This window comes from Canis lupus, chromosome 35 (genome assembly GCF_011100685.1).
Source record: "Canis lupus familiaris isolate Mischka breed German Shepherd chromosome 35, alternate assembly UU_Cfam_GSD_1.0, whole genome shotgun sequence".
NCBI classification, from domain to species: domain Eukaryota; kingdom Metazoa; phylum Chordata; class Mammalia; order Carnivora; family Canidae; genus Canis; species Canis lupus.
In genome coordinates, this window is record NC_049256.1 from 6,151,513 (window position 1) to 6,174,460 (window position 22,948).

General features: G+C 42.7%; 1 protein-coding gene across 4 annotated transcripts in view; it reads left to right on the forward strand.

The window, feature by feature from the left end:
* CDYL (chromodomain Y like) overlaps positions 1-22,948 on the forward strand; it is a 230,361-nt gene that overhangs the window by 13,659 nt on the left and 193,754 nt on the right. For all 4 annotated transcript variants that reach the window (XM_038584070.1, XM_038584075.1, XM_038584076.1 and 1 more), the window contains exon 3: positions 7,171-7,260. In XM_038584070.1, coding sequence (XP_038439998.1) covers positions 7,171-7,260 — 90 coding nt within the window. The remainder of the gene's footprint in view (positions 1-7,170; positions 7,261-22,948) is intronic.

The window sequence follows — 22,948 nt, forward strand, 5'->3', positions numbered from 1 at the left end:
GCTCAGGAGGAAGAGAACCTAGATCTCTCTCTCTCATCCCACTCTCCAGATTTGCATCGATGCCTCTCCTTGTCTGAATCCAACTAGAAGGCAGAGGAAGGAAGTCTGTTGATGGAATTCTCATATGTCAACATCCCAGGCCATGGAGCAGCACAGAGACTGGGTCTGCAGAGGCCCAAAGAGACTTAAGCCTGGTCTCTGCTTTTAGCAATTTATTTTTTTTTAATATTTTATTTATTTATTCATGAGAGACACACAGAGAGGCAGAGACACAGGCAGAGGGAGAAGCAGGCTCCATGCAGAAAGCCCGATGTGTGACTCGATCCCGAGACTCCAGGATCACGCCCTGGGCCAAAGGCAGGTGCTAAACCACTGAGCCACCCAGGGATCCCTAGCTATTTAAAATATGGGAGAAATCTTAAAGCATTGTTTTTTGCTGAATTTTATTATAAATAGGCTTCACACCTAGTGTGGGGCTTGAACTCATGACCCTGAGATTAAGAATCTCATGTTCTACCAACTGAGCCAGCCAGGTACCCCTTAAAGCATTATTTTATCTTATTTTATTTTTAAAGATTTATTTATTTCTTAGAGAGTGTGTGTGAGAGAGAGAGGAAGGAGGGGCAGAGGGAGCAGGAGACAAGCAGACTCTCTGCTAAGTGGGGAGCCCAAGCCCAACACAGGGTTCAATCCCATGACCCTGAGGTCATGACCTGAGCCAGAACCATGAGTCAGATGCTTAACCAACTGAAGTGCCCAGGTGTCCCTTAAAGCATTACTTTAGACACACACATAGTTTCCCTGAGATAACTTGCTAGTACCAAAAAACTGAGTCTTGCTAACTAGTCTTTGCTGCAGTAAATAGAAATCGAGTTTCTTTATGCCTCTGGGCCTGGTCTGTCTTTAGTCAACTCAAAATGAATGAACCTGAGAGTTAAAGAGGCATTTGTATAAATCTTAAAGTATTTACCTCTGCTACTTTCATGATTAGGCCTGAGTTAGAGTCGTGCATGTACTCACTCCCTTAATAACTCCAACAAAATAATTTGAGGGTATCTCTTGGGTGGCACTGAGTTACACCGTTGGATTTACTCGACAGCACTCTGCCAACATTTTTACTCAGAAGCAACCCACTCATATCGAAAATGAGAGTCTTCATGCTTTCCCAAAGTGTGTCCGTTCCTGTCAAAGCTGAAAATAAATGGGCAGGTCACCCAGTAACGCAAGCACTGTTTGCTCCACGGCCACTTAAGATTTACAGAAGACACGTGACAGGAAATCATTGCCAATGTGATCCCCAAAATCCTTCCCTAGTATTATCACCTCTGCCATCATTAGTCCAATTTCTAGAGGTTAAAGCACCAATGAATGGGGGCACCTGGGTGGCTCAGTTGGTTAAGCATCTGCCTTCAGCTCAGGTCATGATCCCAAGTTCCTGGGATTGAGCCCCCAATTTGAGTCAGTCTGCCTCTCGGGCTCCCTCTGCCCCTCCCTCTGCGTGTGCTCTCTCTCAAATAAATTAGTAAAATCTTTAAAATACCAGTGAATGTATCATAAAGTTAGCTCTCATTCTGAAAGCATTCAAGCCGCTGAAATTCCTCACACAATCACAGCATCATGGCTGATCATGTCTCTCGAAAAGACCTCAACTTTTCATGTACAAGATGCTTATTATCTTTAAAGTGATTGTGAATGAGTTACTCTGAGATTCCGTTCCTTCCTTCATAAAATGAGGGAACTAATGGGTAACTCATTGACTGTCGTAAGGATTAAGAAGTAACGTAATTTCAGAGACTATCTGACAAGAAGTAGGCCCAAAACTGATGTCCACAGACACTGTGACTTACCCTCCCATATATTACATATACATTTAGATATATAGTTCTAGTAACTTTATATTTGAATAACTTAAGAAATGTATGCCATAGAATCTCTGAACGTATCTGCTCATCTCTGCTCCTGGACACTGAGTAGCCATCGGCAAATATGTGGGATGAGTTGAGACAAGTATGGCATTCCATTGAACAAAGGGTTTTCAGAGAAGTATGAGCTTTCTTTGTTTTAACCCACTTGAGGTCATCCAAATCAGTAAGAAATGAAGTTTAGCTCAGCAACATGCATTCAGGTGAGGGGAAAGGGTAGAAATCTTGCATATTTATTGAGAAGAAAATTTAAGGGGTCCTCTCAGACACATTCTTGTCCATATGTGAGGTAGATTGGCAATGCACATCCCTTCAGAGACTCAAGCTCACCTGCTGTGGAGAACATGAATCAATACAGGACAATGAGAAAAATGGTCAAGTCATCCCTCTGGCCAAATAGCTTTTTTTTTGTTTGTTTTTTCCTTTCAAAGCCTGGTGTTTCTTTTCTCCTCCTCTCTCTCCATTCCATCCAATTCCCCCACCCCCACCAAAAGAAATTAAAATTTTCAAGTACCTCCATTTGATATTGTGTTCAGTGTCAGCCCTCGGTAGTCATGGATTCTCCTTCTTGAATTTTCACTGACAAACTGCTTCCAGCTGCCCCTCGGGTGGGACAACCACCACAATAAAATGCAGTGTTTGTTGAGGATTTCAGCTGCCACCTGGGGGCTCAGCGCACTCAATGAAGGCTATTTAAGCAGGCTGGTGGTGAAATGGTGACAAATGGTATGTTGACGTTTTTTCTGGTGTTTGTGGTTTAGGACTCGCTGGTTTCAGCCTTGCTTCCGTGTGACCAACCTTTTCCACATTTAAAGTCTGTTACTGCCTCCCCTTCAGGGTTCTGGCAGCAAGCTCCGTGCTGTTGACAGAAGCCATTTGTGGAGTAGAAGGTTCATATTTTAGACTATTGGCAAGGACTGATTTTACAGTTAGTCCATGGATCTGAATTTACATTTATTTTTTTAAGGGTTTTCTTTTTCAACTAGCTAAAAAATGTTTCTTCATTAGGTTGTTATCACTCCACCTCGCGTGCGATGGCCCTTGACTGCTCCTTCTTTTATCTCCAGTCACACCCAGTAAAATTAGGCTTGTGCCTATATGATTAGCCAGAGACTGGTCCACATCTGAGTCACATTTGCTCTCTAAACATCCCAGTGGCTTCACTGGTATGATGGACTCTGGCTCAAGCTCAGCACCTAATATGTCACCTTTCCCATCTCAGAGTCCCCTCCCTAGCCGTAGTGGATGGAAGCTCTCAAAGACAATCATCTTTGCATGTCTCAGTCACCGAGGCTTCCTTCAGTTGACTTCCGTCTCCTTACACCACCTTCCTCCTTATCTCTCATAGTTCCAGGAAACCTCCAGTTATTTCTGCTTCAAGGTCCTGATCTGGACTATTGGCTGAACTAAAAAAAATGGCTGCACCCAAAGATCTGAGGAAGGACCGTTTCCACTCTACTCCTGATGCGGACTCTTGCTTATAAAGGCAAAGGAAGTACACTTCAACTAAAGACTTGTTAGGAGTCCCAGCAAGCCCTTGGACAGAAGACTTTGGCCACTGAGATAGCTGTCTGCTTCCAGCTGTAAAAAGATCCAAGAGCTATTCACTTTCAAAGACGTGCCATGGGTTCAGGACCCTTTCTGTGCACTTCACATCTTGTCTGCTCCAAAATAACAAGGTCAGGTGACCATTTGAAGTGGAAAAAAAATGGTTTTCTCCAATCCAAAGAAGGCTTGGGGACAATCTAGAGGTAACTTAAGCTACTTGCAAATCACACTGTTCCATTTATTTAGGACAAACCCGTATGTACACAGGCCTGGACCAGGTCTCAGTTCTGCTTCTCAAGCCCGGTCCCAGCTGTGAACCTTCCCAGAGCTCTTCTTTTCCTCCTAAGTATCCCAATCTCCCTCTAAGTATCAAGTCAATTGAAAAATTAACTTTTTTAACCATCTACTGTGTGCCAGCATGGTAGCCAGCGACATAAAGTCATAAATTACAACACAGAGTGATCACAGTGAAAAAAGTGGGACGAAATTCCTTCTTCTCCAAACACATGAACTCCACCTCTGTAGCATCCTTCTAGATGTAGATTCCATCCGCCCCTGGAATCTCCCCAAACCAGACTCTCCCTCCTGCTGGCACACAGCCTGCCTCAAAGATCTCAAAGAGGCCCTGCTGCCTCGTTTGCTCAGTTTTCCTTCAAGCTTTGTGTGAATCTACTTTCTGTGAAACTCCATTTTGCGTGGGTGCAGTCATGCGTGCTCACACACACGTTCACACACGTTCACACACTCACACACAAATATACACACCAGAATCAACAAGTCATGCTGAGAATACAGAATCCATATCCATATTTCCAGACTGTTCTCAGACCTCCTGTATAGCCATAGTCCAGACACGGGGTTACTCAGTCTGTTCACTGTTTTGGAGGAGGGAATACATGTCACACCAACACGTAGATCCAACCAGCCCTGTTACAGCAACAGGACCCAACCATCTTTTGACTATGAGGGTTAAAACGTGGAGCTGGAAGTACAGGTAACCTGAAACACCCAAAACTCCAAAAGCTTTTCTGGTCTGAAAGCATCAGCCGATTTTCTTCCAGCAAATATAGTTTCCTGATGATGTTTGGATTGAAATGTTATTAGAATAAGTGTCTACAACCACAGGTAGTCTGCAAAATGATCAAGGCAAATTCTGGGTGGCACAGTGAAACCAGCATGAGATACAAAGCATCTGCCGAAGGTAAACCATAGAATTGAGAAAGGAGACTTAATTCTGTGTTTTTCCAAAACTGTGTCCAGATAACGTAACTTACGTGTTCCCAAGTGAGGGAAGGAAATTCTTCGGGACACAAAGCTGAATGGCTTCAGCACTGGCACCAATTGTCTTCTTGCCCAGCAAGTCCATTTTAAGTCTTGTTCAGGATTACGCTGGAGTGGACTATGGGGGCCGAAGTAAAGTCAATGAGACATCCATTGTGTTCCCTGCAGGCGCTGTCCTCCAGCAGGCAGTCAAAGCAGCCCACGCCCATTCATAGCGCATCTGTCCTCAGACAGAGGAGAGACGCTGCAAAAAATATTTTTATATATACACTATATAAAAATTTATACGTTAAAAATATAAAATATATAGCATAGCGTATATATATTTCTATTTAAATAAATATTATACATATATGTCATGTAAATATAGGTCTCACAGACTCCCTGACCTTAAGGGGCTTAACACCCAGACAAACGTGCAAATCCAAGCCTGTGTTGAAGGCAAACTGCTGAGAGCGGAGGAACGAGTGCCAGCTGAGCCAGGGACTTGGGCAAGGAAGTAGGGGGTAGCATTTGAATCTGATGCTGGAGAATGAATGGCTGCATGCATGCATGCATCAATGAATGAATGAAATCAGACCTCCGTGAAGACAGAAGGCAAGGGAGGTCAGTCTGGCCCCGGCCCCCTAGGAGCTAGGATGGTGAGATGTGCCCTCCAGGGTGCAAGCGAAGCAGGCAGCGCCTGGAGACCAGGCTGAGGAGGGGTGGGAATGCAGAAGAGCCCCAACGAGGCCACCGCCGGAGGAGAAGCAGGGGATGCCCGCATCCCGGGTGCCGCCGGGCAGATGTCCTGGGAGGCTGGGCCCGGAGCAAGTCCACTCGGATCAGGCCGTCTGGATGCTGAGCATCGCGGGTGACCTTCCGGCTGGAGTGTGACCACTGTGAGTGCGGAGGCCTCCTGTGTTTGCAACCTTGCACAGCTTGTAACACAAGCTGCCACTGTGCTCCTCTCTCTCAAAGCCACTTAACACTTGTGGCTGATTTAAATCTTAGAGTGAGGGGCGCCTGGGGGGCTCAGAGGTTGAGCATCTGCCTCTGGCTCAGGGCCTCATCCCGGGGTGCTGGGATCCAGCCCCCACCGGGCTCCCCGCAGGGAGCCTGCTTCTCTCTCTGCTTGTGGCTCTGCCTCTCTCTCTCTCTCTCTCTCTCAATCTGTGTCGCTCATGAATGAATAAAATCGTTAAAAATAGGGATCCCTGGGTGGCGCAGCGGTTTAGCGCCTGCCTTTGGCCCAGGGCGCGATCCTGGAGACCCGGGATCGAATCCCACGTCAGGCTCCCGGTGCATGGAGCCTGCTTCTCCCTCTGCCTATGTCTCTGCCTCTCTCTCTCTCTGTGTGACTATCATAAATAAATGAAAAAAAAAATCGTTAAAAATAAATAAATAAATCTTGTAGTTAACAAAAGCCTCTAGGTTTCGCATGAGGTGCTGCTAAATCATGAGTCTCTCATCCTCTCTCCATCTTTAGGGGAGGTTAAGATAGAAGTCCTTCCTTGGGGAGTAAGGGGTGCTGATGTGTTAGATTGCCAGGATGCCTTCTAAGGGGGGCCGCCGAGATCTAACTCAAGCTATGAGAACGCAGGGTCTGTGCCAGGCCTCAGTGTAAGACATATGCTTTGTGAGCAAGAAAAGGGCTTTTTGCCCTTTGCTCCCTCCACCTCCCATCCTTCCATCATATTCCTTGGAATATGTAAAAAAATAAAAATAAAAAAAAAATAAAGAATATGTTTAAAAATTCAGCATAGCGGTAACGTGTACAGGGGAAAGGGGGAGGTTGCAATATTTATTTGGGGTGTCAAATGCAAAGAGATCATTTTATTTTAGAGCCTCTTGTATGTATGTAGTGCTTCATGACAAAAATCTTAAATATACAGTGGTTTAAAAGGTCTATCTGGGGTTGCTTTAAAACAGGAAGGAAATTCTCAATATTCCCTCAGCATGAGGTTTAAAAAAAAAAGCGGTAATGGAGAAAAATGAAAGAGAAGGCAATAAATAAGCAAAATGAGGGGAAGATAAAAAGATTTAAGGTGGAGAAGGTAAATGAAAGAATGAAAGTGAGAAAAAAGAGAGAAGCAGAGAAGCTGGGCAGCCAGGCGCCCCGTGGGGTGGGAAGGAGGCTTTGTGGGCTGCTGGGCCCAGAGGGGACCAGACAGGAGCAGGTGCAGGCGGCCAGGTAGCCACTGCTGGAGGAGATGGGGGTCGGGAGCGGGGGAGGGTGCCTGGGACTCCAGGTCCCCTTGGCCCCGGCCCCGCCGTCCGAGGTGGTCAGCGTCCTCCTGGCATCTGGACCACGGTCCGCAGTCAGGAGGCACTGAGGCCCGCGTCCTGCCGGGGCCGCCACCAGGCCTCCCCTCAGCTCTGCTGCGGAGGCGGGAGGTGGCCCCCACGTGACCCACCTGCTGTCCTCCTCTCCCCCCAGGGCCTGAGCGGCAGCCTGCCAACCTATAATCAGCAAGAGCCCTGCAAGCCTCAGGAGGAATGGCAACATCTTTCCAGCGAAACCTGCCAGGTGGGTGTGCAGTCTACCCAGGGCTTTCTTGGTCACAATGGGACTCCTAACTTCAGGGCAAAAGTCATGCAGCCCCACCTCCACGCCCTCCCCACCCGCCCCCTCAACCCCCAGTGTGGCAAAATTCCACTTGAGTTAAAGAATTACATGTCTTCAAAAAGTGCAACCATAAAAATGTATGTGACTCAGATAAGTAAGGTTAAAAAAAAAAAAACGAGATAGATAAACAAGTGCATGAGACCGGTGCAATGGACAGTCCAGACTTTATGGTGTAAACCATGAAATGGCTTTTTTTTTTTTTTCAATCTCTGCCCTCATGGCTTCCTCTCCAGTCTCTTCTTGACTCCTTGGACTCAACACACAGCTCTTTTTTTTTTTTTTTTTTTTTTTTAATTTATTTTTTATTGGTGTTCAATTTACTAACATACAGAATAACCCCCAGTGCCCGTCACCCATTCAATCCCACCCCCCGCCCTCCTCCCCTTCTACCACCCCTAGTTCGTTTCCCAGAGTTAGCAGTCTTTACGTTCTGTCTCCCTTTCGGATATTTCCCACACACAGCTCTTTAGTCGTGCAGCTTTAAGAACAGCCTCATTCAGGTCGTTAAGATTCCATTTCATTTATTAAAGGCCAGGCCAAGCCAAAGATTAATTTCACATCCAAAGACTTTTCCCCTCCAACCCTCCCGGGCTGGACTTCTGGCCCCAGAGTCCATCTGGGAAGGAGGGGGAGTTCTGCTTTTGCATGGTTCTCCCCTTGTCTCCCTCGCCCCGATGCTTCCCCCTATGGAGTTGGGGGGATGGAGAGTGAGAAGAATAGGGCAAAACGACTTTCACTTGACTCTTGCAACCTCCTCCTATCTTGGTAGTTGTGCTCTTGGGTCTAGAAGGCCCACCTGCGTGAATTCTCCTGGAGGCCCTCGGGAGTCTCACCGTAGCACTGCTGTCTGACCCGGGAGGCATTCAGGGTCATCTCTCCTCACAGTCTCACCCCCAGGCTCCCATCCTGCTATGCCCATCACAGCCTAAGGGTGGGGGATAGGAGTGTCCTCCCCAGCCAGCCACCTTGGGTGAGGCACCAGCAAGATGGTATACCTCAGTTTCTACTAGGACAACTTTGAAGCTTCTCATTGGGCTGTGAGTGACAGTAAGAGAAGCACCCCAAGCCACTCCCTCTCTTTCTAGATCTTGGTTACGCATGGATTCTTTTGGTAGTCTTATGTCAAAAGGTTTACAGACCCCCCTTAGAATAATGTTTTTAAATTTATAAAATAAGGTAGGCCGTAGTACAAAGGAAATGTTTTAGATGCAGCTGGCAAAAGCATTTTTTAAAAGTTGTACTCTAGTATGTGTGCTGCTTTATTAACACATTATGTGACAAGTTCTAGCTGTGATTTTAAGTGGTGATGAACATGAATGATAATTTGAGGTATCTGCAACAACCGTAATATGAAAACACCTATGGTTTCTTCTGGTGACAGTTACATTTGTTGCTAACACTACTGTGGTTTACTGCCTACATTCATAATGGAAGGAAATACTAAATTTCAGCCAGAAGATAGAAAAAATAAGGATGGGCCCTTTTCCCCATGCATCTTCATAAACCCCCTCAATCCTATCCACAAATCCCCAAGGACCCCAGATCAAAAAACTTTGCTCTAGATGAGGTCTCCTGCTCCAGAGAACCCTCCTCCCACAGGCTTCCTGCTTCTGCTTATATAGGTCAGAGAGGATAAAGGGGAGGTGGCTGCAGGGCCAGTTTGGTGGCCTCTTGGTGAGGTTTGCAGCTCCTATAAGACTGGAGAAAATTAAATCCAATAGTCATCAGCTTTGGGACACATAACTGAATCGACATGAAAAAGTCCACTGCATGACCTGATGCTGCTGCTGTTTATGGAATTGGTACCCAAGAAGCTGTTAAGGGTAAATATCTCCAGGGAGTAGAGGGAGAGGTTGGGATGAAGAGAAGGGAATGACTTTTCACATGAAGCTGTTTAGTACTATCTAAAAAAAGTTTAAAATATTTTGTTTATATGATGAAAACTGACTTTAAAGAAAACTTTGAAAGTTTTTCTAAAGGAAACTAGTTGTGATTTTAACTGATCTAAAGCTGGTGAGGACTTTCCAAGCATACGATAATAAGAAAATGATGGGGAAGATGATAGGGTTGATGACACACAAAGATAAGGCAAAGTGTAATGATATCATAAACTAAAAGAAAAAAACTTGATATCTTCAACAAAACTTACAGAAAAGGAGCTAACGGTCTTATCCTATGAAACCATCTTAGGGACCAATGGAAAAAACAGTCACGTGCTATAAACAGCTGTTCCGGACTTTTCAGTACTCTTTCTTCTTTCCGCCCTAATTCCACCATATTCACCTACAGAGAATCCTAAATATATAGATGAAATCTCAGATTCATTGGTGGCTGAGGCCACTTCCACTTCTCTTTTATCCCCACTTCAGTCCAAGATTTGGTTACTGACCACTGGTGCTTCAAACTACATAAGGTTTGGAGGACCTTGGACCAGTGGACCTGAACTTCTCTACGGGAGGGGAAATAAGTTGATCTCCTGACCTCCCATCTAAGACATACCTAGAGATAGGTGATACTCTTCCAATAAAAATGCAAGAAAATTTCTCAAGAAATAAAATGCGATGTTTATTTGCACTGGCCTCCTGGAACATGCATGGGCCACATGCATGATGGAATGGCCTTTGGAGACCAAACTAACGGATTCAAGTCCTGGCGCTGCTGCCTTATACCATCTATGAAACTTGGCCAAGTCGCTTATCTAAATCTTGGTTTTCCCATCTGTGAAATGGTAATCATGGCTACCTCATAGGGTTGTTGTAAGGTTGAGAGATAGTATGTGAGATCCTTAGTTCATGGCGTAGACACAAAAAGATTCCAGAAGGTTCAGAGAGATAAATGTTTAAATAAAACATGAAAACTCTTTGAAATACAGGCTAATATCTTCATGACCTTGGAATGAATTGGAAGGATTTCTTGGAAAGGAATTTTTTTTTGTAAATTTATTTTTTATTGGTGTTCAATTTGCCAACATATAGAATAACACCCAATGCCCATCCCATCAAGTGCCCCCCTCAGTGCCCGTCACCCCCACCCCCCGCCCACCTCCCCTTTGGAAAGGATTTCTTAAGTAAGGTCTGAAAAAAAGACAAATGATAAAAGAAAAATATGTATGAATTGGACTACACTGAGGTTTAAAACCTCAACGCAAAAAAAGAGATATCTTTTAAAAAGTGAAGACAAACAAAAACCTGGAAGAAGATATTTGTAATTTATAAAATAAGCAAAGCATTATTATGGGACACACTAAAATTCTTCTAAAACATTTTAATGCAAACCCAATAGAAAAAAATGAGCAAAGGACATGAAAAATAACTCACAGAAGAAATCACTCTAGCCAACAAATATAGGGAAATATGTACACTTTCACCAAAAACATGACCATGCAAATAAATCCAGAGTGAGACATTTCACTCCCGTGAGGTTAGAAAAACTTTCAGATTCTGATAAAATCAGGCACTGGAGAGGATCGTGGGGAATCGGGGATTTTCATGCACTGCTAGTGGGAATGTAAATTGATTCAATCACTTTGGAGAACAACTTGGCATTATCCAGTAAAGTTAAAAATAGTCACAGCCTCTGATCCAACAATCCTACTTCTGAAGAAACCCCTGCAGATGTTGCATGTGTGCACAGACATATAAAGATGTTTACTGTAGTCTTGTTTTATAATGGAGATTTACTAGAACCAACTCAAATGTCCATCTGTAGAAGGATGGATGAATAAATTGCAGTACATGCATACAGTGGAATACTATATACAAGTTAAAATAAATCAACCAGATTTATATGTAGAAGAAGGAATCACAAAAAATATAACTACATATGCTCTGATACCATTCATGTAAATATCCTTAAATACCCAAAGCAACACTGAATATTGTTTAGAGCTAGACACATACAAAAATATGAACTTGGGGCACCTGGAGGGCTCAGTGTCCAACTCTTGCTTTCAGCTCAGGACGTGATCTCAGGGTCATGAGATCCAGCCCCACATTGGGGTCCATGCTCAGCACAGAGCCTGCTTGAGATCTTTCTCTTCCTCTCCCTCTCTCCCTCTGCTTGTGCTGTCTCTCTCTCTCTCAAATAAATAAAATCTTTTTAAAAAATATGGGCGGGGTACATACCAAATTTCTAATGGAAAGGAAATTGGGCAGGAAATATAGAAAAATTGTTATTATACTTTATTATACTGCACTTTTTAAATTGACGTATAATTGATATATAACATTACAATAGTTTCAGATGTACAACATAATAATTTGATATTTGGGTATATTGCAAAATGATCACTGTAAGTCTAGTTAATAGCCATCACCACATACAATTAAAAAAGATTTTTTTCTATTAAAATTTTTTTGTTATGTTGAGAACTTTGGAGATCTACTCTCTTGCAACATTCAAATATGCAAAACAGTCTTATTAACTATAGTCACCATGCTATATATCACATCACCATGACCTATTTATTTTATAACTAAAAGTTTGTACCTTTTAGCCCTTTGACTCATTTTGCCCATGCTCCATCCCCCAGCTCTGGCAACCACCAACCTCTTTCCTGTATCTATATGCTCCAGGTTTTGCTCTGTTGTATTTTCCTATATTTTTAAAACATTTTTCCCAAAGAAAATAGCAAATGGGAAGTACTAAGGAGAGTACATGACCTTTATTAGGTATTTGTTAAATTATAGCTATTTTTGAAATTTTCTATCAACTACAGGTAACTAAAGTGTACTTCAGTCCCATGTCCCAGCTACAGGAAGCTGGTAGCCTTTACCCACCCAGTACACCAGCTAATGATAGGCTCCATGTTTTGTAAAACAACATGAAATTAGTTTTAATCCAGTGGTTCTCAACTGGGGGCAATGTTGACTCACAAGAGACACTTGACGATGTCTGGAGATATTTTGGTTGTCACAACTGGAATGCGGAGCATTGCAACTAGAATGTAGAGGATTGAGACAAGGGATGCTGATGAACATCCTACAATGTGTAGGGGAGCCCCCTGCACAGCAAAGAACTATCTGGTATAAAATGTCAATAGTGCCAAGGTTGAGAAACCCTATGTAAGCTCATAGAAAAAATAAATATCCATTGAACTGAATCTAATATATAAAATTTAACTACTTTTCTGATGAGTTGTTTTGTTTTCTATTTTTCTAAATTATCAGACCTCTGAAACTATTCCTTCTTTCTAATACTGGATACTAAGGCTAGAGCAAAGAGCATGGGTACCAGAGCTGCTCCCACCCAGTCCATAACCCTTGGTTTTTTTTTCTCTTTTTCCTCAGTAGGCAAGATGTGATCTGCCAGAGGGAGTGTACTCTCTATAATAATTTTAATTGGGCAAAACATTACAGAATTTTTTCCAATACTAAAAATTTATCAGTCTTGCATCCTAATGCAGTCCAACACTGGCTGCTTCCAAGATGAAACAACATAGGCATTTCTTTTCAACTGCCCAGGAAATAGTTTAGCTGGTCAGTGGACCAGACCTCAAGCCCACAACACTAAACCAACTACTTTATATTAAAGTTCACCTGGCCAAATCAGACATAGTCTATCAATCATAATTAGATTCTGCTTCATAGGTCAAAATTGCAAAAAATACATTAGCTTAAATAAGATAGAACTTTATTTCTTTCTCATTTAAAAGATCTAGAGGTAAGGCAATTCAGGGCTAATTTGCTAGTTCCATGACATCATCATGCTTCTTTGAACTGTCTGTGGCCCTCATTCTCAAAGTCCAAATGGCCGCTGAAGATCCAACTAGAACGTCCACCTTCGAATCAGCAGGATGGAAGAGAAGGGAGATAGGCAAGGCCCTTCCCTTGTAAGAGACTTCCAGAGGGTTCCTTGCAACTCAACTACTTTTTATCTTATTGGTCAGAACTTAAATACTTGGTTATACCTAAATAGTAAGGGAGGCAGGGATACAAAGATTTCTAGCTGGGCAATGATGTGCCTAGTTAAAAATCAAGATTCTTTCATTAAAGAAGAGAAGAGTGGATTTGGAAGGCAGCTAGCAATTTGGCTTCCCAAATAATCATGCATATGCTTTTCCCCCTACGTAGACACATGTATCTCTGTCTGCAAAAGAGATGACCCCAAATGCAATAACTAGATGAAATTCCAAAGTTTCATTCAGTTATTGCATTTCACTCAAAATCCAGAATCTCCGGGTAATGTCATTCCCAGCACGACCAGATGTGGCTCCTCATGGTCTGGTAATTCACAAACCAAAAAATAAATTATCTGCATTTACATGCAATATAATTGCTGAAGTGGGAGTGGAATAACCACAATAAAACTCCCATCAAAAAGGTAGGAAAAGGAAATACTGCAGGTATGGTCTACAGCAATTATTGAATCCTGCTAGATAAGAATGGCAAACACTCCCTTCCTGGCAGTGGAGTACATGCCTTGATTGGTTCCTCTGGTTGCTGATGCCTTGGAGGAACTCCTTTGTCCATTGTCCACCGTGACCTCTGGCTTTGCCCCTTGGGACACTCTTCCTCGTCCATTTTCCTCCATGGCTGCATTTGAGCCATAGACAGTGGAAGAAACGATATTCTTTGGAGCTGTATGGTTTCCACAGCCATTTCTCTCTTGTGCAGGTGCAGGGACCCAGGGATTCTTATAAGAATTGAATAATTAGAAGTTTTTGCAAGCCAAGCTAGAGATTTCTGTCCAAATGGAGTAAGCTTCCAACATATTTGCTTCCTAGTCAGTTCCAAGTGTGAGCTACCACAGCCTAAAACTGTGTCTGGAAACTCTATGCCTGAAAATTCTGATCTTTTATTTATAGGTCTTTATGCTCTGCCAATCTCTTGCTTCTCAAATTGAAGTTGACTATTCTTGAGACCTTTTGAAGCAAAGAATGAAAAACTTGGGTGGGATGGCAACACTCTTCATCTGTCTTTATGACCAGACTTGTTTCCATTGTCTAGCACTGAATATATAGGGAAGATGCTTGAAAAGGGCTTGGGGCCACGTTCTTATCTCCTGCCAAGGCTGGATGCACTTGCAGTTGCTTCTTACTACTGCTTCAGTATGGGCTAAAAAGTAATTGGATTTTTCACCCCAGCAAGACTCCCAGTTATAGGACTCATAATCAATTTAGATCATAGGCAGAGACAATCCTTTAGCAAAGCTGTATTCCCTTCCATTTCTGTTGGCAGGCAGGATAGCTCGAGCCTGTGTTCACATCTTTATTGTGGTAGTTGGATAAAAGCCACAAGAAGCAAACAATACAAACCAAAGTTTTACTTTTCCTACCTTTTCCCCTACCCACACCCTCAGTTCGCCGCTTTATTTACATAATTCAGCAGATGACAGTTGGATCAGATGATTTGCTACAGCATAACAAGAGTCCCTAACTTTCTAACCAACATTATCTGTTTCATCACTACTCAATATCTGAACTTCTCCACTAAGGCAATGACACTGTTGGATTTTATTGTTTACATCACTCAGTTCCCAGGTGCCAAATCTCATATTGATAAGGATGAAGTTTAGTTGTTATCAAATACTAAGATACAAGATAAAAGTGACTTAAAGAAGAAGATGCTACACCCAAAGATGTGACTAGACATATATAGGATATAGGAAATATTTATTAATTAGAACAGTTCCTAGAAATAACATTAATCTGAGAGTTAATAACTTAGATAAAACTTTTTCCTATATATAATTTTTAAGTCTTTTCTCAAGTTGGAATAGGATTTGAGATGATATTCCTCATAAGGAGGACTCCAAAGATTTCATGATTACGTAGACTAATCCTGACTCAGAATATCAAAGATTGGCCATGAAAGGATTAGAGATGTCGTCACTGATGCCTAGCACAAAGGTCAGATGGGTATTGTAAGGGGAACATGGAAGGAAAAGAAGAGAGGTGACTGGGACTCATCAGCTCAGAATCTGACTATAAATTGCTAAATTTTGAGAGAAAAAGAGAGAGAGAGAGGGATTGAAATAAATCAGAGTCTTTCAGAGTCCTGCTGCCACTGGTTATTATAATAACCAACATTTTTTGACACTGTGTAGTAAATGGCAATGTATTAAGTTCTTTATGTGCCTCTGTTAATTTTCAAAAACTTATGATACTCCTGTGATGACCACTTTACAGATAAGGATACTGTGACTTAGGTTAAATAATTTACCAAAGGTCATAGCAAATGGCAGAGCCAAGACTTCAGAGATCAAAGGTACTCTTTGACCACTATGGTGTATTGTTCATCATGGATTTTGAAGTTTGGGAGTTTTTTCTGAAAGGAATGACTCTTAGCCATGCTAATTTGTCAGTACTAGACAGTTCTTCATCACCTATATAATCAATCTGTTTTCATTAGGAGGAAAGTCACTCCAGCTCTAGATTACTAATTGAAATTTTAAAACCATGTATTATGGTCTTAATGAGCTGGAAGGGGGGTAGGAGAAAGGATAAATAGGCCAAGTATGATTTGAACACCTTTCAACCTACTCTCAGAAACCTCTTTTCTCCCTTTACTCTTTTCTCATCAAATATTAAGTGTCCTTTCTGTGCCAGTTAATGCACTTATGACTGGAAATGTCACCAGGCTCAATGCTCCACTCTACTCACAGAACAGGGCATTAAGTGCTGGGAGGGGTGAGGTCAGGCACTGCATAAGCATATAAGAAGCATGTCATGCCCAGTCTTAGGGGGCTATGGGAGGACAAAAGCCTTCGTCTAGGAAAAGGTGTCCAAAGGTGTCTAAATGTCTATTTAGAAGGATAAATAGACATTAGCCAAGTCCTGGCAGGCAGGAAGGCCACCCTAACCAAGGAGACAACATGAGTAAAGCCCCAGAAGCAAGAAAAAGCATATATCTAGGGAACTGGTGGGTATAACTAGAATTTGGAGGTCATGAGTAGGGATGGGAGAAGAGTCAGCCTGAGGCTGGATTCAAATCCTGAAGGTCCTGGTTGTGCCACACTAACCAGTGTGGGTTGTATCTTGAGGCTAATGGAATGTTGAGCACAAGAGAGATATATCCAATTTGTGCTCTAGAGAGTTCACTCTAGTTTCAGGGTAGAGGACAGTTTGAAACATGATGTTAAGTGGAGAAATTAGGGGGTGATCGATCAAGCTGATGTAGTGTTGAGATGTTGACGGTCAGGTCTCAGGTGTAACAACAGGCAGCAGTGGACAGACCAAAGTGCTGCTGTGGAGGCGAAGACAGCAGACTTAATGCCTGCTTACGAGTGGCAGGTGAGCGACAAGGAAGAGTCCAGCTCCACATCTGGTTCCACTTGGAAAATTAGGTGGGTGAGGGGGACCAGAGACAGAAGAAGAGGAGCAGCTCTGAAGACAGGTTGATATCTAATAGGAGTAATAGGAGTGTAGAGTTCACCAGAGAGATCTGGCCTGGAAAAGAAGGTGTATGGTTGTGCACCTGCCATAATTAGAGCCAGGGACAGGGGGAGCTTATGCAGGGAGCAAAGTGGGCCTTCTTCCCTGCACAGATGTCACAGGTCTTTCTTACTTTGTGCTATACTCACACCACCTAGGTCTTTCCACTGTGGTGGCCCCCCACTCAGACTACTCTTTGGGGTCTTACCCCATTCTAGGATAGTTGCTCTAATCTGTATCTAAAATTAGATTCTTTGTCTCAGGATCTCTCTCCTAGTTATTATAATAAGTTATTTAATGGTAAAAACTCATTGACATTAATGGATTATTACCTGAAACATTTCTGAATTTTAACTGAAGAGAACCAATAGGATTTGAATTCACAGAAATCTCAGAAATTTTTCTTCCTTTCTTCTTCTTTCTCTCTTTATTTTTGAGTTGTAGGTTATTACTGAGGTGAACTGCCCTTAGGAACCCCCACTGCCACTATAACTCCCATTTCCTCAACCATGGATGTGCCAAAAATTGAGTATTTGGGTTTTTTGCTTTGAAAGCATAGGTATAAGTTGCCTTCCCAAATCCTGATCCTTTTTGTCAAAGAGAACCTCTACAAGCACTTACTGCATTTATTTAACAAAATAGCAAATCAGGTTATGGCTATTTTAGTGCCTGGCATTGCCAAAACACAATCAACATGCAGCTATTTCCCACCAATGCAAGGCCCGTAGGTTAGAGACGCTGTAGGGGGTGGCAGAGAAGAAACCATGGTGTTTTGGAAATCAAATGCAATGCCCCAGAGAAGCTTTGGCACAGCAATCATTAGGGGCTCCAACCCCATGTTCTCATCTCATTTGTCATACTGCATTGGAATTCTTTTGTTTACAAGTTTTTCTTCTTATATTTTATTTCTCAGGAAGAGAAAAATCATACCTTGTCCTTCTTTTCACTCCCTGTCCCTGTGCTTTGACACATGCTGTTTATAGCAGGTGCTTAATATATGTATCTGTTGAGGGGCACCTGTAGTGAGATCGAGTCCTACATTGGTCTCTGTGCTCAGCCCAGGAAGTCTATCTGAGATTCTCTCTCTCTCCCTCTTTCTGCCTCCCTACCCCCAACACACACTCTCTATCAAATAAATAAATAAATAAATCTTAAAAAAAAATAAGCCATTCAGAGCATGTCAGGTAACTTATTTTTTTAAGATTTTATTTATATATTCAGGAGAGACACAGAGAGAGGCACAGAGACATAGGCAGAGGGAGAAGCAGGCTCTCTGTGGGGAGCCTGATGCAGGACTCAATCCCAGGACCCCAGGATCATGATCTGAGCTAAAGGCAGATGCTCAACCACTGAGTATCAGGTAATTCCTTGATACACCAAATCACATGGGCAAATTTTCCAGGACATAGAGGATTTCTACCATTCCATCTTCCACTGGGAAAAAGTGTGGAGAATGTGTGCTAATAACAGGTTGTGTGACAAATATCAGATGGCTTCTGGTGGAGTGTGAGAAAGAGAGAATTGAGTGAACAAAAATGGAAGTTGATCACAACACATGAAATAAATAAACTAGGCTTAGTGGTGACCATTTCACAATGTATACAAACATCAAATCATGCTGTATACATACATGCTGTGCTGTATACCTGAAAATAAAATAATATTTTAAGTCAGCTTGACCTCAATACATTTAATAAAAAAGAATTTAGAAGCAAAATGGAGGTATGATGGAATTAAGAGATGTAAGGGAAGAAAGCCAAGAGAATGAATATGAATGAGCACAGGATTGGGAGCCAGGAAAGAAAAAGTTTGTGGTTGGATGGGAGAGATTAATGGCAAATATGTGAATTTAGTAAACTGTGAACTGATGATGGAGTTGAGAAAGGTAAAAAGGAAAATGTGCCAAAAGCCAGAAAGTCACTTACAATGAACCATCCCTAAAGGTTTCTACAGTTTTAGTCCTGCTATTCAAAGCTTTCTAAAATTCTTCTCTTTGTAGAAGTCTTTAACAGGAAAGGAGAAAACGTTCAAACTTCTCTAATAGAATTGTAAGACTAGAAGAGATCTTAGCAATCATGGAGAACCTTTAGTCTACAGATGAGGAAATTGAGGCCCAGGGGATGGAAGTTACTTCCCCCCAGGGTTGGGCCATTTTGAAGCCTAAGACAAAACCACTGTCTGTATATTTCCAGATCCGTGCTTATTCCAATAGATACTCATTTCCTGTTCCTATGTCTCTCAACGGAGGACATCTCTGTCATCTGAATAAAGTGAAAGAAAAAACTTTGTTGTTTTTTTTTTTTAAATGAGTCAATATACATTTCTATGTGAAGAAATAAACAAGAGATCTAGGAGGAAGAGCCTGTGTTTTGATTGTTACTATACTTCTAGGACCTAGCACAGCACCTGGCAGAGTGATTTTAAATAGGGTTTAGATGGATGGCTGGATGCATGGGCAGATAGACAGGTGGATGGATAGATGGACGGATGAATGTGTCCTATCAGGGCTGCCACTGCTACCCAGGTATTTATTGAATAGACTTACATTTTCGGATCTTAAGAGCTGTCTGAATCCAACTTCCAATTGTATATGGAACAATGACCCCAAGTTGTTTTAAAGAACACTCCATATATATTGATAAAGTGAATCAATGGGCTGCCCTCAGATAAGGTATAATCTCATCGAAGTCCCAAGATGTGGACACAAGTGTAAGTAGTAAGCAATACAGAACAACAGCATGCTAAGAGCCAGGTAACTCTACAAGCAGGTGTGGGCTATAAATAGCGTGATTCTATGACTTATTTCCTAAACTGGGACCCTTTTGGGGCCCTGAGTGGCTCAGTGGTTGAGCATCTGCCTTCGGCTCAGGTCATGATCCCGGGGTCCTTGGATCAAGCCCCCCACATCGGGCTCTTCTCAGAGAGTCTGCTTCTCCCTCTGCCTAGGTCTCTGCCTCTCTGTGTGTGTCTCTCATGAATAAATAAAAACAAATAAACTGGGATCCTTTTGAGAATGAAGGGAGGCTACTACTTAGTCTTCTTCAAATGAATAAGTATGATACACTAGATGGCTGTGAAAGATGCGTGTAAGTGATAGAGGCTAGAGAAAGAATTAAATGGAGATTTTGTAAATGTTTAAGTTTGTGGGGATCCCTGGGTGGCGCAGTGGTTTAGCGCCTGCCTTTGGCCCAGGGCGCGATCCTGGAGACCTGGGATCAAATCCCATGTCGGGCTCCCGGTGCATGGAGCCTGCTTCTCCCTCTGCCTATGTCTCTGCCTCTCTCTCTCTCTGTAACTATCATAAATAAATAAAAATTTAAAAAAAATTTAAAAAATGTTTAAGTTTATGGAGATGAGTTTGCTATCTCATGAGAGAAAATCAAACTGTCCTCCTAGCATTTTAAATTACAGATGCACAATGAGCAAAATGCCCTTTTTAATGGTCTAATGAGGAGAGTCTAGAAATGTGTTTTTAATGACAGAAGAGTTGTTAACAAGGGTAGGTTTATACCCTTCCTATGTAAAGTGTGGTTGATGGGCCAGCAGCGCTGGCATCCCGTGGGAATGTGTTAGAAATGCAGAGTAGGGGATCCCTGGGTGGCTCAGCGATTTGGCACCTGCCTTGGGCCCAGGGCGCGATCCTAGAGTTCCGGGATTGAGTCCCGCATTGGGCTCCCTGCATGGAGTCTGCTTCTCCCTCTGCCTGTGTCTCTGCCTCTCTCTCTCTGTGTCTATTATAAATAAATAAATAAATAAATAAATAAATAAATAAATAAATAAATAAATAAATCTTTAAAACAAAAAAAAAAAAGAAATGCAGAGTCTCCAGCCCCACCCCAGATCCACAGACTCTACCTATTAATGAGGTCCTGGGACGATCCGGGGGCACATCACAGCTGAGAAGTATTGGTCTATAGCACATGGATTCTTCCAAAGAATAACATTTCTTTAAACATTGGAATGTACTCTTCTTTCTTTGCTCCTGCTCCCCCTTCTAAAATGTCTTCAAAGTGCACTTCCTTTTGCTTTTCAGCCATGTCAGTGTCTGGAACTTTAATGATGATAACGAGGAGGACTCTTTGTTTACAAAAAGAACAGGAAAACTGGATAGAAATACCCTTCGACCCACAAATGCACTCTCTGCCCAGGGCTGAGGATGGGAAGCATTCACATTCGCAAGATAAGCTTCTCCACTTTGGTGCAGACCAGCTTTAACTCCACTCAACCAATTTTGGTTTTAAACCTTCTCTCAGTAAGAGGGGGGGAAAGGAGAGAAGAGGAAGGAGGCATCCTTGGAAATGCAAACGAATCTAGGAAATCTTCACTTTCATTCATTGTAAATGCTTCACAGAGGTTTTATCTTTTCATAAGTTGAAGGAATATTCACACACTTCGGAGGTGGCTTGCTCATCTTTCCTGTGACTGTTCTGTTGGCTCCAGGCCCAGTGTGAATTTGGTAATACCGGACAAGGCCACAGCTGTGTGCCGGCCTGTGTGGCATCTCTATTTTTGCAGCCATTAAATAACTTCTCCGATCTCCAGCATGTGTTGTTGTACATGTGACCCGATGAATCCCCTGTAGAATGAAGCAACAATAATGGGCAGGGCAATTAGCTCAGGGACACGGGGCCTTCCTAGCCACCTCTTGCCCGTGTTGATATTTGCAATGCATCCTGGGCAGGGTGCTTCTGAGAAATCCACTCATGGCCCATTACCATCCCTGAGGCTGGGAACCAAGGGGAGAGAGCTCAGTTTCCTTCCTGCCCAAGATGATTGTTGTGAAGGGCAGTTGAGGGGGTTGGGAATGCCTCCAAATAAAGATCTTTTATGGCCCTTTAAAACTGTAAGTCACTCAGTCATAGTCTCTTTTGCCTGCTGGCATGACAACTTTGAAAATGTACATTTCTGAACTTGCAGTTAAGCAGGCTTTCATCCTAACTTCGGTGAAGAAGAATTAGAACAGGGAAGGTTTAAGTATATGGTGTGGGCTCAAATCGGGTGATACCGACTAAGGACTTCATGGTGCTCTCCTATCATAAGCCATTACCTGCCGACTAGAATTTTATGTTTCAAAAAGCATAGATGAATCTTCAACAGTCGAGGCCGCCATCCCGAAAGGTCATGTAGACAGGATATTTCATAGTGAAAATCATGGAGTCTTCGCTCTGAAAGATCTTTAGAACTCCCCTCTTTTTTTCAAGGGAATTGTCTATAAAATGAGGTCTGTACCTAACCCGCCTCATCATATTACAGTAAGGACCACGTCAAACAAAATGGGAGACTACTTTGAAACTCTGCAAACCAAAATAATACATATATTTAGTGATCTTGATTATTATTTTAATATTTTTAAAGCCTTATTTATTTATTTGAGAGAGAAAGAGAGAGAGCTCAAGTGGTGGGGAGAGTGGAGGCAGAGGGAGAGAGGAAACTCAAGCAGACTCCATCCTGAGCAGGGAGCCGGATTCGGGCCTCAATACCGTGACCCTGAGATCGTGACCTTAGCCAAAACCAAGAGTCGGATGCTCAACCGACTGTGCCACCCAGGCGCCCCTTTCGTTGTTATTTTAAACTGAGAAAAACAGGCTCAAAGGAGTCAAATGGTGACTTGTCCACAGCTGCTAGGCCATGAGTTCCTTTAGAGGTGCTCACCCACCTGTGAGCTCAACTGGACTAGATCGTTTTCACAAAAGAACTTGTCCTTCCCCTTGATCTGCCAGTGGTCAAAGCACCTGTGCTTGCCCTAGATCATACAGGATACTTGCGCTCAGGGCTGTCACTGGAGAATACAACCTTGAACTTCCTACTGTCCAGTCTGTTAGCAAATACTGATTTTTGAAAAGTAATGTTTGTGGGAATACCCTGAAGGGTATGCAAATTAGCCATTCGGCTGGATACCCTACAATTTATCTTAGGACCAAACATGATTGTCAGGGTACTTGTGTGCTTAGATCACAGGTATTTGCCTCCTAGTAGAATGGACTTAGATGGACTGTGTGTACATAGAGGGCTACTCTCAGATCCAACCCTAAGAAATGTATCACTGTATCTAACAGAGATTTTGTTGATAACCCAGTCTGCTACATGGCCAGATTCCTCTTTACGAGGATCCATAGGAGAAATTCCCCTGGAGTTGCAGCTTTAGGAGAATCATGGCTTTTACTAAACATCCATTTATCTTATAAACAGCAGCACCAACCTCATAACAAGGAGTGC